The 14,782-nt window shown below is 44.7% G+C and overlaps 1 protein-coding gene across 5 annotated transcripts in view; it reads right to left on the bottom strand.

Annotated features, from left to right (window-relative positions):
• The window catches only part of LOC134900336 (stimulated by retinoic acid gene 6 protein-like), a 200,353-nt gene that overhangs the window by 10,446 nt on the left and 175,125 nt on the right, over nucleotides 1-14,782 (bottom strand). For 2 of the 5 annotated variants that reach the window (XM_063914232.1, XM_063914231.1), the window contains one exon: nucleotides 2,046-3,238. In XM_063914232.1, the coding sequence (XP_063770302.1) occupies nucleotides 2,997-3,238 (242 nt within the window). In that variant the 3' untranslated portion in view covers nucleotides 2,046-2,996. Of the gene's footprint in view, nucleotides 1-2,043; nucleotides 3,239-14,782 lie in introns of those variants that run through there. The other 3 variants (XM_063914234.1, XM_063914235.1, XM_063914236.1) reach the window with 3 other exon arrangements.

Raw genomic sequence — 14,782 nt, 5'->3', positions numbered from 1 at the left:
AAGCCTATCAAAAAATTGCATCATGGAAGAAGGGGTATCACTTCAGTACGTCAAACAATATCACGTTCCTATTTTCTTTAACTAATAAATGTGGTATTACACCCTAATGTGGTACGCACATCCTTAAAATATACTACATTGAGGGGCAGATTGGGAATTTAAAGTGGCCCTGGAGAAAATCTGAATGTGGCCTCATATAGACAGGACCACAAAAACATTCGGTAGGGACCATAACAAACATAGATGGGGGTTAGCAAACCAATAGCCATAGCCACAATATAATAATGAAAGCATCCATATGACCACCATCTAGAGAGCATCCATGTGATCACCATACAGTACAATTACCTTACTATTGACTACTATACAGTATGTCATGCAATTGACAGAGGGGGTGCTGAAGAGGAGGAGGAAGGGGGTAAAGATGGACATGCCTAGGCTGCCTTTGTAGTATGGTCACAAATCCATGGGAGGGGATGTGGCCAGCCACAAGAAAGCATAACTGTCTGTGTCAGCTAATAAGTCAAAGCCAGCCTCAGTGTGCCCTGTTGTTCCTGGTTGGAACTTTCAACACTGAGTTATTACACATTTATCAGTAACAATCGGTCTTGACAGAGTAAAAAGAAACAATCATGTTTATAAGATTATAAACATGTTATAAATCTTGTTATAAACATGTTCTCAGTGGCAGACCCTCAAATTAGATCTTTGCCAATGGAGTTGACCAGGTATCGTTCAAGGAGGGGAATGATCTGGATTGTCTGTGATATGGGGTGCCTGTGAAGATCCCTGTTCCCTAGTTCATTACTATAATGTGGATGTGACTGCTGCAATGGATAATGGGGGTCATTCTGGCCGGATCGCATGCTATGTTTTTTCGCTGCGCTGCGATCAGGTCAGAACTGCGTATGCACTGCAATGCGCAGGTGCGTCGCACGGGCACAAAGCGGATAGTTGTTGTGCGATGGGTTTTACGAAAAATCCATTCGCATGGACAATCGCAAAGAGATTGACAGGAAGAAGGCGTTTATGGGTGTCAACTGACCGTTTTCTGGGAGTGTTTGGAAAAACGCAGGCGTGTCCAAGTGTTTGCAGGGCGGGTGTCTGACGTCAGTTTCGGTCCCGGACAGGCTGAAGTGAACGCAAGGGCTGAGTAAGTTCAGAGCTACTCAGAAACTGCACAAACTGTTTTTGCACAGCTCGGCTGCACAGGCGTTCGCACACTTGCAAGGCTAAAATACACTCCCCTGTGGGCGGCGACTATGCGTTCACATGGCTGCTAAAAACAGCTAGCGAGCGATCAACTCAGAATGACCCCCATTATCGCTTCGATGCTTATACAACCACGCAGACCACACCGTCCAAGTTTCTTAGTTTGATAACAGTGTTAATGTTGCACTACTGCTGTTTCTTTTGTTTTACATTAAGTTTACCTTATAAAAAAATTTGTTATAGAAGCTATTAAGTGAAAAGCTGCAAGAAAACACCATCTGCATCCACATCCATTGATATCAGTTAAACATCGTGATTGATAGGGTTCTGATACAAAAGTGCAGCAATATTCTTCAATCCTAGTGTAAGAGACTTGATTTAGGTCTCATATAAACACACACACATTCTCTCCAAGTCTTTTTGATCTTTAAAGATTTTTTTGATCTTTAAGGATTCAGTAATATCAGGTATGGTTCCCAATGACTGGCGTATAGCGGAAGTAGTGCCTATATTCAAAAAGGGACGTAAAGCTGAACCAGATAATTATAGACCAGTTAGTCTTACATCTATAGTGGGGAATGTATTGGAAGGTATTCTAAGAGATAGTATTCAGAAGTTCCTTGAAGTCAATAATGTCATTAAAAGGAATCAACATGGGTTTATGAAGGACAGATCCTGTCAAGCCAACTTACTTGGCTTTTATGAAACAGTAAGCGCAAACCTAGATAAGGGTAAAGAGGTGGATGTAATCTTTTTAGATTTTGCCAAAGCATTTGACATTGTACCACACATGAGACTTATCTACAAGCCACAAGAAACAGGGCTAGGAAGCACAATATGCAGGAGGGGGATGCTGATTTGCTTCAGAACGACTTAGTTAAATTAGAAGCTTTGGCAGCAAAATGGAGAATGCGCTTCAATACAGACAAGTGTAAGGTAATGCACTGTGGTAACAAGAACAAAAATAACACCTACCTACTAAATGGGGTAAAATTACGGGATTCTGTACTGGAAAAGGAATAGGTGTCCTCATAGATAGCAAACTGAGCAGTAGTGCCCAAAGTAGGACTGCAGCAAAGAAGGCTAATAAGATATTAGCATGTATAAAACGGGGAATTGAAGCAAGGGACGAGAGTATTATACTCCCGTTATATAAATCACTTGTGAGGCCACACCTTGAATACTGTGTACAATTCTGGGCACCTTACTACAAAAAGGATATCCTGGAGCTAGAAAAGGTTCAGAGGCGGACGACCAAACTAATTAAGGGTATGGAGACGCTGGAATACGAGGAAAGGCTTGCAAGACTAGGCATGTTTACACTGGAAAAGAGGAGATTAAGAGGGGACATGATCAACATTTACAAATATATAAGGGGACAATATACAGCTCTTGCGCAGGACCTGTTTTTGGTTAGATCAACACAGAGAACTCGTGGACACACGCTCAGGTTAGAGGAGAGGAGATTCCGCACAATACAGCGTAAAGGCTTTTTACGGTAAGGATGATACATGTTTGGAATTCCCTGCCTGAGGTAGTTGTAATGGCCGACTCAGTCAACACCTTTAAGAATGGGTTAGATAAATTCCTAATGGATAAGGATATCCAGAGTTACGGGGCATAGTCACGCACTATGGTTATTATAAAAAAGAGGGGTAAAACATAACGGCAGTCATCAACTTCAGTCAAAATTTTATACAAAATAATCGTGCATAGGAGACCACAAATAGGTTGAATTCGATGGACAATTGTCTTTTTTCAACCTTAGATACTATGTTACTTTGTTAAATAAATATTGAACGCCTTTCCCTTATTTCCACACAATTTACATCAATTGGCCTTTCCTGGTTATTTCTTATTTCAGCCTCCATAACAGAAGCTTGAACGAGTCTACTCTGTGTCGCTGTGTTTCTTAAATCTACATCATCCATTTCTTTTAGTTTCCTTTGTATTATGAGTCTTGGGTTTTTCAAAAGAGTGTAATACAAGAGCCATCTTGTTCTGGCTTTTACTGATGTAGGAGGTCCTGCAAAAAAATAAAAAAAAAAATAACACATATTGTTTCCTGGGCATCTAAACCTAAAGAACATGTAGATCCAAAATGAAAGACACCTTTAGCACTCACAAATTCTTATGTAAATGTTTCCACACGTCTAAATTTCCTAAGCAGTACTTTAATGTACTAATTTAATTTGTTAATGACAAAAAAAGTATTCTTATTCTTATTCAAAGCCGCCACGTCTTCAGCAGTCTGCAGTTTCTGGATTTAAAGAGCAATAATGTTAAATATAATGGACAGCTAATTTTGTATCTAATATTATTTTACTGTACTTTAAATCCAGCAGCCAAAAATGTAGGGGCAATTAGCCCCATGATGGAACTCAGGGGCAGATGTATTAAGCCTTGAGAAGTGATAAAGCAGTGATAAGTGCAAGTTGATAACGCACCAGCCAATCAGCTCTTACCTTTAAATTTACATATTGGAGCTGATTGGCTGGTGCGTTATCACCTTGCACTTATCACTGCTTTATCACTTCTCCAGGCTTAATACATCTGCCCCTCAGTTTCTAAATTGTGTGCTTTTCTTAATTAGTTGATCAAATGTATGTCTTGTGTATGTTAATGTTTGTCGTTATATTTATTTAGTCTTATATACATCTTTTTTGGGCAAATATATCAAGCAGTAATAACCCCTTATGGCGTCTCTACCATAAAAAATGGTTATTCCCGTTACTCAATATGTAAGAAAAGGCATTCCATGGAGAAATCAGAGCTTTTAAAGCAGCACCCATCTGATTGTTCAGTAACGCCAAGCTACGTATGGAAGCAAAGCAAACTGGTAAATTACCAAGAGACAAGGGAATGCAGTTAAGATACCGGCTGTCAGGATCCTGACAACCATCAGAATCCCGACAATACGTATAGCGGGCTGGTTAGGGCCAGGGGTGGGGAGGTTAGGTATAGGAACCATCCGGTGGTTGGGGGGGGGCAGAAGGGGGGGGGGTTAGGGTTAGGTTGCAGGGAGGAGGGTTAGGGTTAGACACCACCAGAGAAGGGTTAGGTCTAGGCACTAAGTGGGAGGGTTAGGGTTAGGCTGCGGGGAGGGTGGTTAGGTTTAGGCACCACCGGAGGGGAGGTTGGGGTTAGTCACTAAGTGGGGAGGTTAGGGTTAGGCTGTGGGAAGGGAGGGATAGTGGGTAGGGGAGAGGGGATAGCATACTTACCTCTTCCCTGTCGGGATTTTATAGATCGGGATGACGGCGTCTGAATTGTGGCTGCCGGCATCCCGCCCGCTGGTCACACATACCGAACCCGTGACAAGAGGAGCTTTTCAAGTAACACATAATGCCATCTGCGGATGGCATTATGAGTATTTACAATCCAAATGTCATCTCAGGATGCTCTTTTTGGCATGTTTGTGCCTACACAGTATGATCAAAATGAAATCTATTTTTCACATTTTCAGATGAGTTATAATGGATTATTTTTCATATATTTCAGTGTTAAGACAGCCTGTATTGCTGTGATAAATGGTATGTTATATGTCTCAAGTGCTGAGTAAAGGGACATTTAATACATTTGTTCCATATTCTTCTGTTCACAACAAATGTCCTTTAACCCCTTCAGTGCTAAGGATGGGTGGGAGTCAGCCTCAGCATATACACCTAAAGTGCTGTAGACAAGTTCTTAACTCTGCAGGAGTATAAAGTGCTGATTGTTGACACATCATGCTGGGGACACACTGATGTCATTAAGTCCCGACCACTCCCAGCCATCTAAAGACTCCAAGACACGCTCATTTGCAAGCACTATACCTTCAAAAAAATATCTTCAAATATTGTGACTCATTAGCGGTTGTTATCAATTGACTATTTGCAGTGTCGGACTGGGGCATGGAGAGCCACCAGGAAATGCAGTGATAGGGGCCCATATTTAGGGGTGTGACAATCCTCCACAGAGCCATGAGTAATATATATATATATATATATATATATATATACACACACACACACACACACACACACACACACACACACACACACACAGTAAAAACCACAGCACTCACCGCACCAGAAGCGGGGCACAGCTATGCACTTACCACTCACAGGGTGGGGTGCATGTAACACTGCACTCTCCACCACAGAAGCGGGGTACACAGCTGTACTTACCACTCACAGGGTGGGGTGCATGTAGCCCATGACCACATCGCTCTAATAAATACAAACAGAGAACCCAGCACTCACCAAAGTAAACTCACTTATCCTCAACAATTCAATAAATAAATGATGGGGGTTTAGTTGGTGGATTGGCCAATGCACGGAAGCCTGTATACCGATTCAAGGTACTCCACCTTCATACAGGTCCTACACTATCACAGAGTCTTAAAACCTGACTACCACACTGCTGCATCATCTGCCTGCTAGATGTAATGTGTACCTGCCACAGACTTTATGGCTTTTAAAGGCACACTAGTCACCTATTGCACTGGCTCAAAGATGATTGCTAAAAAACAGCTGAGACAGGTTCAGGATAATAAAGTCCACACAGGGGTGCATGAGAAAGCTAGTGGCCACGGTTAATAAGAGCTAACCATAGATTAACCCCTTCATATACACACAGAGTAAAAACCACAGCACTCACCGCACCAGAAGCGGGGCACAGCTATGCACTTACCACTCACAGGGTGGGGTGCATGTAACACTGCACTCTCCACCACAGAAGCGGGGTACACAGCTGTACTTACCACTCACAGGGCGGGGTGCATGTAGCCTATGGCCACATCGCTCTAATAAATACAAACAGAGAACCCAGCACTCACCAAAGTAAACTCACTTATCCTCAACAATTCAATAAATAAATGATGGGGGTTTAGTTGGTGGATTGGCCAATGCACGGAAGCCTGTATACCGATTCAAGGTACCCCACCTTCATACAGGTCCTACACTATCACAGAGTCTTAAAACCTGACTACCACACTGCTGCATCATCTGCCTGCTAGATGTAATGTGTACCTGCCACAGACTTTATGGCTTTTAAAGGCACACTAGTCACCTATTGCACTGGCTCAAAGATGATTGCTAAAAAACAGCTGAGACAGGTTCAGGATAATAAAGTCCACACAGGGGTGCATGAGAAAGCTAGTGGCCACGGTTAATAAGAGCTAACCATAGATTAACCCCTTCATATACACACAGAGTAAAAACCACAGCACTCACCGCACCAGAAGCGGGGCACAGCTATGCACTTACCACTCACAGGGTGGGGTGCATGTAACACTGCACTCTCCACCACAGAAGCGGGGTACACAGCTGTACTTACCACTCACAGGGCGGGGTGCATGTAGCCCATGACCACATCGCTCTAATAAATACAAACAGAGAACCCAGCACTCACCAAAGTAAACTCACTTATCCTCAACAATTCAATAAATAAATGATGGGGGTTTAGTTGGTGGATTGGCCAATGCACGGAAGCCTGTATACCGATTCAAGGTACCCCACCTTCATACAGGTCCTACACTATCACAGAGTCTTAAAACCTGACTACCACACTGCTGCATCATCTGCCTGCTAGATGTAATGTGTACCTGCCACAGACTTTATGGCTTTTAAAGGCACACTAGTCACCTATTGCACTGGCTCAAAGATGATTGCTAAAAAACAGCTGAGACAGGTTCAGGATAATAAAGTCCACACAGGGGTGCATGAGAAAGCTAGTGGCCACGGTTAATAAGAGCTAACCATAGATTAACCCCTTCATATACACACAGAGTAAAAACCACAGCACTCACCGCACCAGAAGCGGGGCACAGCTATGCACTTACCACTCACAGGGTGGGGTGCATGTAACACTGCACTCTCCACCACAGAAGCGGGGTACACAGCTGTACTTACCACTCACAGGGCGGGGTGCATGTAGCCCATGACCACATCGCTCTAATAAATACAAACAGAGAACCCAGCACTCACCAAAGTAAACTCACTTATCCTCAACAATTCAATAAATAAATGATGGGGGTTTAGTTGGTGGATTGGCCAATGCACGGAAGCCTGTATACAGATTCAAGGTACCCCACCTTCATACAGGTCCTACACTATCACAGAGTCTTAAAACCTGACTACCACACTGCTGCATCATCTGCCTGCTAGATGTAATGTGTACCTGCCACAGACTTTATGGCTTTTAAAGGCACACTAGTCACCTATTGCACTGGCTCAAAGATGATTGCTAAAAAACAGCTGAGACAGGTTCAGGATAATAAAGTCCACACAGGGGTGCATGAGAAAGCTAGTGGCCACGGTTAATAAGAGCCAACCATAGATTAACCCCTTCATATACACACAGAGTAAAAACCACAGCACTCACCGCACCAGAAGCGGGGCACAGCTATGCACTTACCACTCACAGGGTGGGGTGCATGTAACACTGCACTCTCCACCACAGAAGCGGGGTACACAGCTGTACTTACCACTCACAGGGCGGGGTGCATGTAGCCCATGACCACATCGCTCTAATAAATACAAACAGAGAACCCAGCACTCACCAAAGTAAACTCACTTATCCTCAACAATTCAATAAATAAATGATGGGGGTTTAGTTGGTGGATTGGCCAATGCACGGAAGCCTGTAAAGCCATAAAGTCTGTGGCAGGTACACATTACATCTAGCAGGCAGATGATGCAGCAGTGTGGTAGTCAGGTTTTAAGACTCTGTGATAGTGTAGGACCTGTATGAAGGTGGGGTACCTTGAATCGGTATACAGGCTTCCGTGCATTGGCCAATCCACCAACTAAACCCCCATCATTTATTTATTGAATTGTTGAGGATAAGTGAGTTTACTTTGGTGAGTGCTGGGTTCTCTGTTTGTATATATATATATATATATATGTATATATATCCACGAAGATCCTGCACTCTCATCTCATAACATCCAACGTTGCGGGTGCTCCCAATAGACCCAGTCGGTCTACTCGAACAACAGTGTTTCCACGATGTGGAGGGTGCACTCTCGCTTGAATAATATATATATTGTGGCAGTCCAGTACGGATGCCACCCCGGGTGTTTGCAGGACAGGGCACAACAGTTCGGGTGCCCCGAGCTAAGGCGACCTGGGTTTAGGGCTGGACCGAGAAGAAGCCCATGGAGGTGTTGGGATACAGCAGGTTGTCTCTTTAATGTTGTGTCAAAGATTATCTGGCAGTTGGAAATGATGTTATTGTATTGCTGTTGATACACAGAAATACATGGCAATTTCATACATGAGATCCCATCCATGCAGGTCCAGTCCAGGTATTGGAGCAAGCGCTCCCAGTAATCAGGCACACTTGTGCCACACTTTTATAAACCTCGTTAGGGCAAAGGCTTAGGGCTCCTGATGCCAACAAGTGGCCAGGTGATAGAGGTCGGGCCAGTGGGTTAGAGACAGGCAGCCTGAGACTGTGTACATGCTGTTTGTGAACTTGCTGTGAAAAGTCCGCTTACTATGCTGTGGAAGTAAACGGACTGTATTTCTTTCATACAACTGTGTCAGCGTCTTGTCTGGTGGAAGGTCACTTGTTACAATATATATATATTTATATATATATATATATATAGTGTGTATATATAGTGTGTATATATACAGTATATACACACACACACACACACACACACACACACACACACACACACACACACACACACTCAAGCTGTTTGAGAACTTGCTGTGAAAAGTCTGCTTACTACATACCTCCCAACATAACCCTCTCCAGGAGGGACACAGTGCTCTGCTTCTGGACTTTTCTATTAATGTATGATTGCCGGCATCTGTTTTGAACAGGTTAATGTCCAGGAGCAGAGTGTTGTGTCCCTCCTGGAGCGGGTCATGTTGGGAGGTATGTTACTATGCTGTGGAAGTAAACGGACTGCATTTCTTTAATACAACTGTGTCAGCGTCTTGTCTGGTGGAAAGTCACTTGTTACAAATTGGCGTCCGAACAGGGACCCTCTACTGGATGCACCAAGCGCAGCGGGAACCCAGCGGCTGCAGGAGCCGCCTGAGCTGCGACAGTCTCCACAGACTCTGCAAACTTCCTCTGGTCAGGTTAGTAACCAGCCAGGGTGTGTGTGTTAATTAGTTTAAAAAAAAAATCGAGGGGGGGGGGGGTTTCCCTTTGTGTGTTTTTGTTGTTGTTGTTGAATTGTGGTTTGGTGGTGTATGTTAAGGGACACAAGATTCATGTATCGTGCATCCGTCCCGTCCACCATGGAGGTGTTATTAAGGGCCCTAACTAATGTGGCTGCGGGGCAACAATCCCGGATGCAGCTTCTCCAAACACAAGTACAGGCTCAGCAGGAAACCCTGCACCTGATTTTTGATGAAGTGGGTCTCCTGCGACAGCATCACCAGGAGCCTAGGCCGTTGCAAAAGATGTGTCCCTCAGACGATGTGGAAGTCTACCTGGTGACCTTTGAACGCGCGGCCGTACGCCTGGGATAGCCAGAGGATAGCTGGGCGAATATGCTGGCCCCATATTTGATGGGGGATCCCCAGAAAACGTACCATGACCTCCCGGCGGACGAGGCATCCACCTATTCGCAGCTTAAATGTGCCATACTGGGTCGCATCGGCATAACCAAGGCCTGCAAAGCCTTGGTTCCAGGACTGGTGTTGGACAGTGACAGAGAATTCTCGAATCCAGCTGGCTGAACTGCTAAAAATGGCGAGGTCTTGGCTTCAGCTGGAAAAGAATATGACTGCCCAAGTGGTGGAGACCATAGCCATAGACCACTGTGTCCAGGTCTTAGACAGAGGCATGCAGAGGTGGGTTTTCCAGGCAGACCCTCAAAATATGGAGGACCTAGCTGCCGCAATGGACAGATATGCTGCGCTGGGGAAAATGGCTAAGCCCTTAGACCGAGAAACTCGACCAGTGCCAAGACCCTGCACCCGTCAAACTCCGGAAGCTGGGACCTGGACCAATCCGGTCATCTGCTATGAGTGCAGGGAACAGGGCCACATCCGTAACGACTGTACCAAACAACTGGAGCATATGGAGCAGGGAAATCAGGGCAACCAGCCTACAGCTGTGTCGGAAGCAAGGGTTCATCTGTGCCCTCCCGATTCCAGGTGACCCTCCAGATCGCAGCACGGCCAATCCAGGCATTTGTCGATACCGTGAGTGAATTGTCAATTATCTTCACGGGGTCGGTCCCTGAAGGCGCTGACCAGGTCTTACCTGCGGTTGAGGTGCTCTGCATCCATAGTGCCACTCGCAAGTTCCCCAGAGTGTGGTTTCCAGTACAACATTGGGGGTGGACAATCCAGCTGGTGGCATCCGTCGCCCCGTGCTCGCCCTATCCTTTGATCCTGGAGTCAGATTTCCCTGGCCTGTTGGAACTGTTGGCGTTTCAACTCGAGGAGCTGCCTTCCTCTCCCAGCTTCATGGCTCGAAGGTCGAGTAAGTCCTCGGGAACCGAGTGTGTGTGTGGAATCGGTACGTCTATGCCAGAAGAGCCAACCACTCTGGAGGAGGCGAGTGACGGAAAGGACATTAAGAACTGTCATGTCACTTCAGGATTTCGGACGAGACCAGCAGAAAGAACCTCGTAAATGCTTTCCAGAACATTTGTACTTATAATGGGAAAATGTATTTGCCCTTACCCAGGGGGGGCAGCACTTATTTCATAGTAGAGAAGGATTTACTATATCAGGTTGTCGAGGAACGGGGCAAGAAAGTTGAGCAGCTTATAAGACCACGGGTCCATCAGCCTCTGGTCCTAGAAGCTGCCCATTCACAGTTGTGGGAAGGACATTTGGTGGAGAAGAAAACTCTGTAGAGGATACAGCAGTAGTTTTTCTGGCCGAGAATCCGAGCGTCAGTAGCAAAGTACTGTCAGGAGTGTCCCATCTGCCAGCGTACCGCACCAAAGCCCCAATACAGAGCTCCCCTCATACCTCTTCCAGTAATTTCCGTTCCCTTTGAAAGGATTGGGATGAATATTGTGGGGCCAGTAGAAAAATCAGCAAGTGGACATCAGTATACCTTAAACCTCCTTGATTATGCCATACGATACCCTGAAGCCATCCCTCTAAGAAATATGAAGACCGCAACCATTGCCAAAGAACTATTGCTGATCTTCTCCCACCTGGGCATACCCAAGGAGGTCCTCACTGACCAGGGGACCCCCTTCATGTCCCGGCTAATGAGCGACTTATATCGGCTGCTGGGGGTTAAGAAGATTCGCACCTCAGTGTATCATCCCCAGACTGATGGCTTGGTGGAGCGTTTTAACTGCACACTCAAGCAGATGCTCAGGAGGGCAGTCGCCCAGGACAAAAGGGACTGGGACCAGCTCCTACCTTTTCTGATGTTTGCCATCCAAGAGATTCCCCAGTCCTCTACGGGCTTCAGCCCCTTTGAGCTGTTGTACGGCAGACAGCCCCTAGGAATCCTGGACCTCCTAAAGGAGGGATGGGAACAACAGACATCTCCAGAACCAAATGTGGTACAGTTTGTTCACCAGCTCTACGGGCGGTTCCAGCAGATAGATCCGTTGGTCAGGGACCATATAACTCAGGCCCAGTCTAGGCAGAAAAGTCATTATGATGTCCCAGCTGAGAAACTGAGTTTTAACCCTGGAGACAAGGTCTTGGTCCTGGTACCAACAGTGGAGGGCAATCGTTATGCCCATTGGCAAGGGCCATATACAGTGCTCGAGGCTGTGGGACCAGTGACTTATCGTGTAAGCCAACCGGGAAAGAGAAAGCTTACACAGATCTATCATATAAATCTGCTGAAGCCTTGGAAGGAAAGCTCAGAGCCAGCAACTGCAAGAGTGGCCAAGATCTCGGCATGCGCGGTCCCAACTGACAGATCGCTCGACGAGGTCAAGATGCGTCAGGCTCAAGACATGGTCAGGAGAAATTTAGATGTCTTTTCGTCGATCCCAGGGAGGACAAAGATCATCGAGCACAATATCGTTACTCCTCCGGGGGTAGTGGTCAATCTGCGACCTTACCGGATACCCGAAGCAAAGAGGGACGCAGTGCGCAAGGAAGTGGAGGACATGTTACGACTGGGGGTTATTAAAGAGTCCACCAGCAGGTGGAAAAACCCCATAGTGCTGGTTCCCAAGCCGTCCGGAGCACTGCGGTTCTGCAACAACTTCCGCAGGTTGAACCAAGTATCTACTGTCAAAGTCAAAAAATATTGCAGTACACACATCATGTACAAACTACACACAGATGGCCTCCATGCGCGTACTTGCTCTGCTGTGCGTGCGCATATTCGCAATTTGCATATGGTCGCTCCCGCGGTCCTGCGCATTAGCAGGACCGCGGGATGGTATGAGTATTTACGGTAGAGTTTTTAAACGCATGGAAGGCTATCAAAATACATTACATATTTAATCCAAATAGTGCTCAATGTACACATAGTCTCCTTGCCCCACATCAGAAATTAACATCAGTTTAAATGGTAACAGAACAAAGGGATTCACCTTTACAGGATAGGAGGGGACAGAACAAGGTTACAAGGTGGTGTTTGGTATCCAGCTGTAGGGTATTTTAAGGGAAACATTTCGGTGTTGGTTTGAGGAAGATCGCATGTTCCTGCGGATAGTTATGTGCAGGAGCAGAATATAGATATAAACTGTATTTACTGTACATTATGTATACGGCGGGAATCCAGAGGAGACCACCCACAAGAGCAGTGAAAATAGACATCGCCCACCTATTCAAACAAACCTATGACCTCTCCTGTACTGTAAATGTGCATTCCTGTGTCTAATGGACAAAGAGATTACAGTATCTATTGTATTGCTTTTTGGAAGAATTGTATAAAGAGCTGCTGCAGGCCTGGTCTGCCACAAGACTCACAAAGTTATCTATTAGATGACCGGGGACTGGCCGGGTTGCGCAAGCTTGTCCACTCACGTATGTACCATTGAATGTAGCCATTATTCTGTTATATTGTCATATAGTATTGTATATATTGTAACCCCCTTTCAGCAATATTACGCTGTGGTGTCGGAACCCAGTGATTTAACTACAAATCGGTGTTGTGTCTTCCTTTCCCAGCTAAGGTTTAAAAGTGTATTAGTAACGCATTGCATTGCTGTATAAGGTTTAAAGCGTATTCATTGGGTGTGTACGCGCTGCGGGTGCATTGTACCATCAGCGCGGCATTTGTACACAGAGTCCGTACATCGTACGGGACTCTGTACGCTAATAGCGTAAAAAGTACGTAGCGTGTGTACCAAGTATAGTGGCCGCAGCTGCTAAAGGTTTAAAGTGTGTTTAGAGTGTATTGGAGGTATAGCTTTTCATTCCTGCATATAAAACGGCATTGTCAATTGGGGGCATCGTCCAGTTTTCCACATATCCACAGCCTAACAGGTCACAGCAGACGTAACCTATCAGCAAAAGGGGGGACAGGTATCCTACGTAACCTTTTCTTGGTCGGTGGATGCACTGAGAAACCCTACTTATTTGCTGATTAGATGACGTCTGCTCTGTATGGTTTGTAGGGATGCTGGTAGAACTCGTAAGGTAAACAAAAAAAAAAGCTATTTAAAATCTGTGAATTTTTTTGGGCGCCAAGAGCGTATACGGCACCCATACTTTGCATACTCTCTCACATTGTTGCAAAACAAGGTTCAAATAAGTCATATTGTGTTTGATTCAGATTGGATTGCTTATCTGTTAAGTAGGGTTAAAAGTACATTTAAAAGTTGCTGCATAGCATTGATATAGTTTTTATGTTTAACTCAGGCCTAAAATAACTTCAGGGGCTTGTATGATGTGTGATTTCTTTGTGACAAAGGAAGCCGCATGGTCTGTCCTCCATTTTGGACTAACCACATGGCCTGTCCACCATTTTGTGTAACCCTCATGGATGTGGAAGGGGGAGGAGCAGTGGACGTTTTAGGAAGGTCATTTTTCTAAATGGTTGATTTTTTGACTGCCCAGAATAATCAGCTCTCCTTGGTCACATCAATCACCATTTATGAGTTACCAATGCATTTATTTAACCCATGCCATAGTCAATTACAAATAGTTTCAGCTGGGCCTAGTGAAAGTTAATAGTAAGATGAACACTTGATGTAAGAATTACACACAGATATAAACAAAGTTTTTTTTTCTTTTACCTCTAGGATTTAGTTAGAATCTGCTTGCTATAAGATAGCTATTGAAATGCAAATTAACCTGTGTAACTGCTTTTTCTTAGCAATGAAAAACCACTTTTACAGGCAAGCAAAAGCACATAGCTTTCATATGCAAATTAGAAGCACTGAATGGGTAAAGGAGTCTCAGGAGACCAGTGAATGGTACATATATATAATTATTATAATTATGTGTATATTTATATCAGTGTATGTTCTGCAAGATAGCTATCCAATCTGAATCATATCATTTAAATTATTGATTATTGCTAGAGTCATTATAGATCTGTGTGAAATAGGATACATTTGTTGCTATATAGGTAAATATATAGGTAAATTTGAAATAACAGTATTTTAAGGAAGAAAGCGTAAAGACACAAACGCAGTTCTGCATAAAGGTTTATACAGAAAGAAACTGTGTGG

The sequence above is a fragment of the Pseudophryne corroboree genome, chromosome 1 (assembly GCF_028390025.1).
Source record: "Pseudophryne corroboree isolate aPseCor3 chromosome 1, aPseCor3.hap2, whole genome shotgun sequence".
Lineage (NCBI taxonomy): Eukaryota > Metazoa > Chordata > Amphibia > Anura > Myobatrachidae > Pseudophryne > Pseudophryne corroboree.
This window is presented reverse-complemented; position numbering and strand designations above follow the sequence as displayed.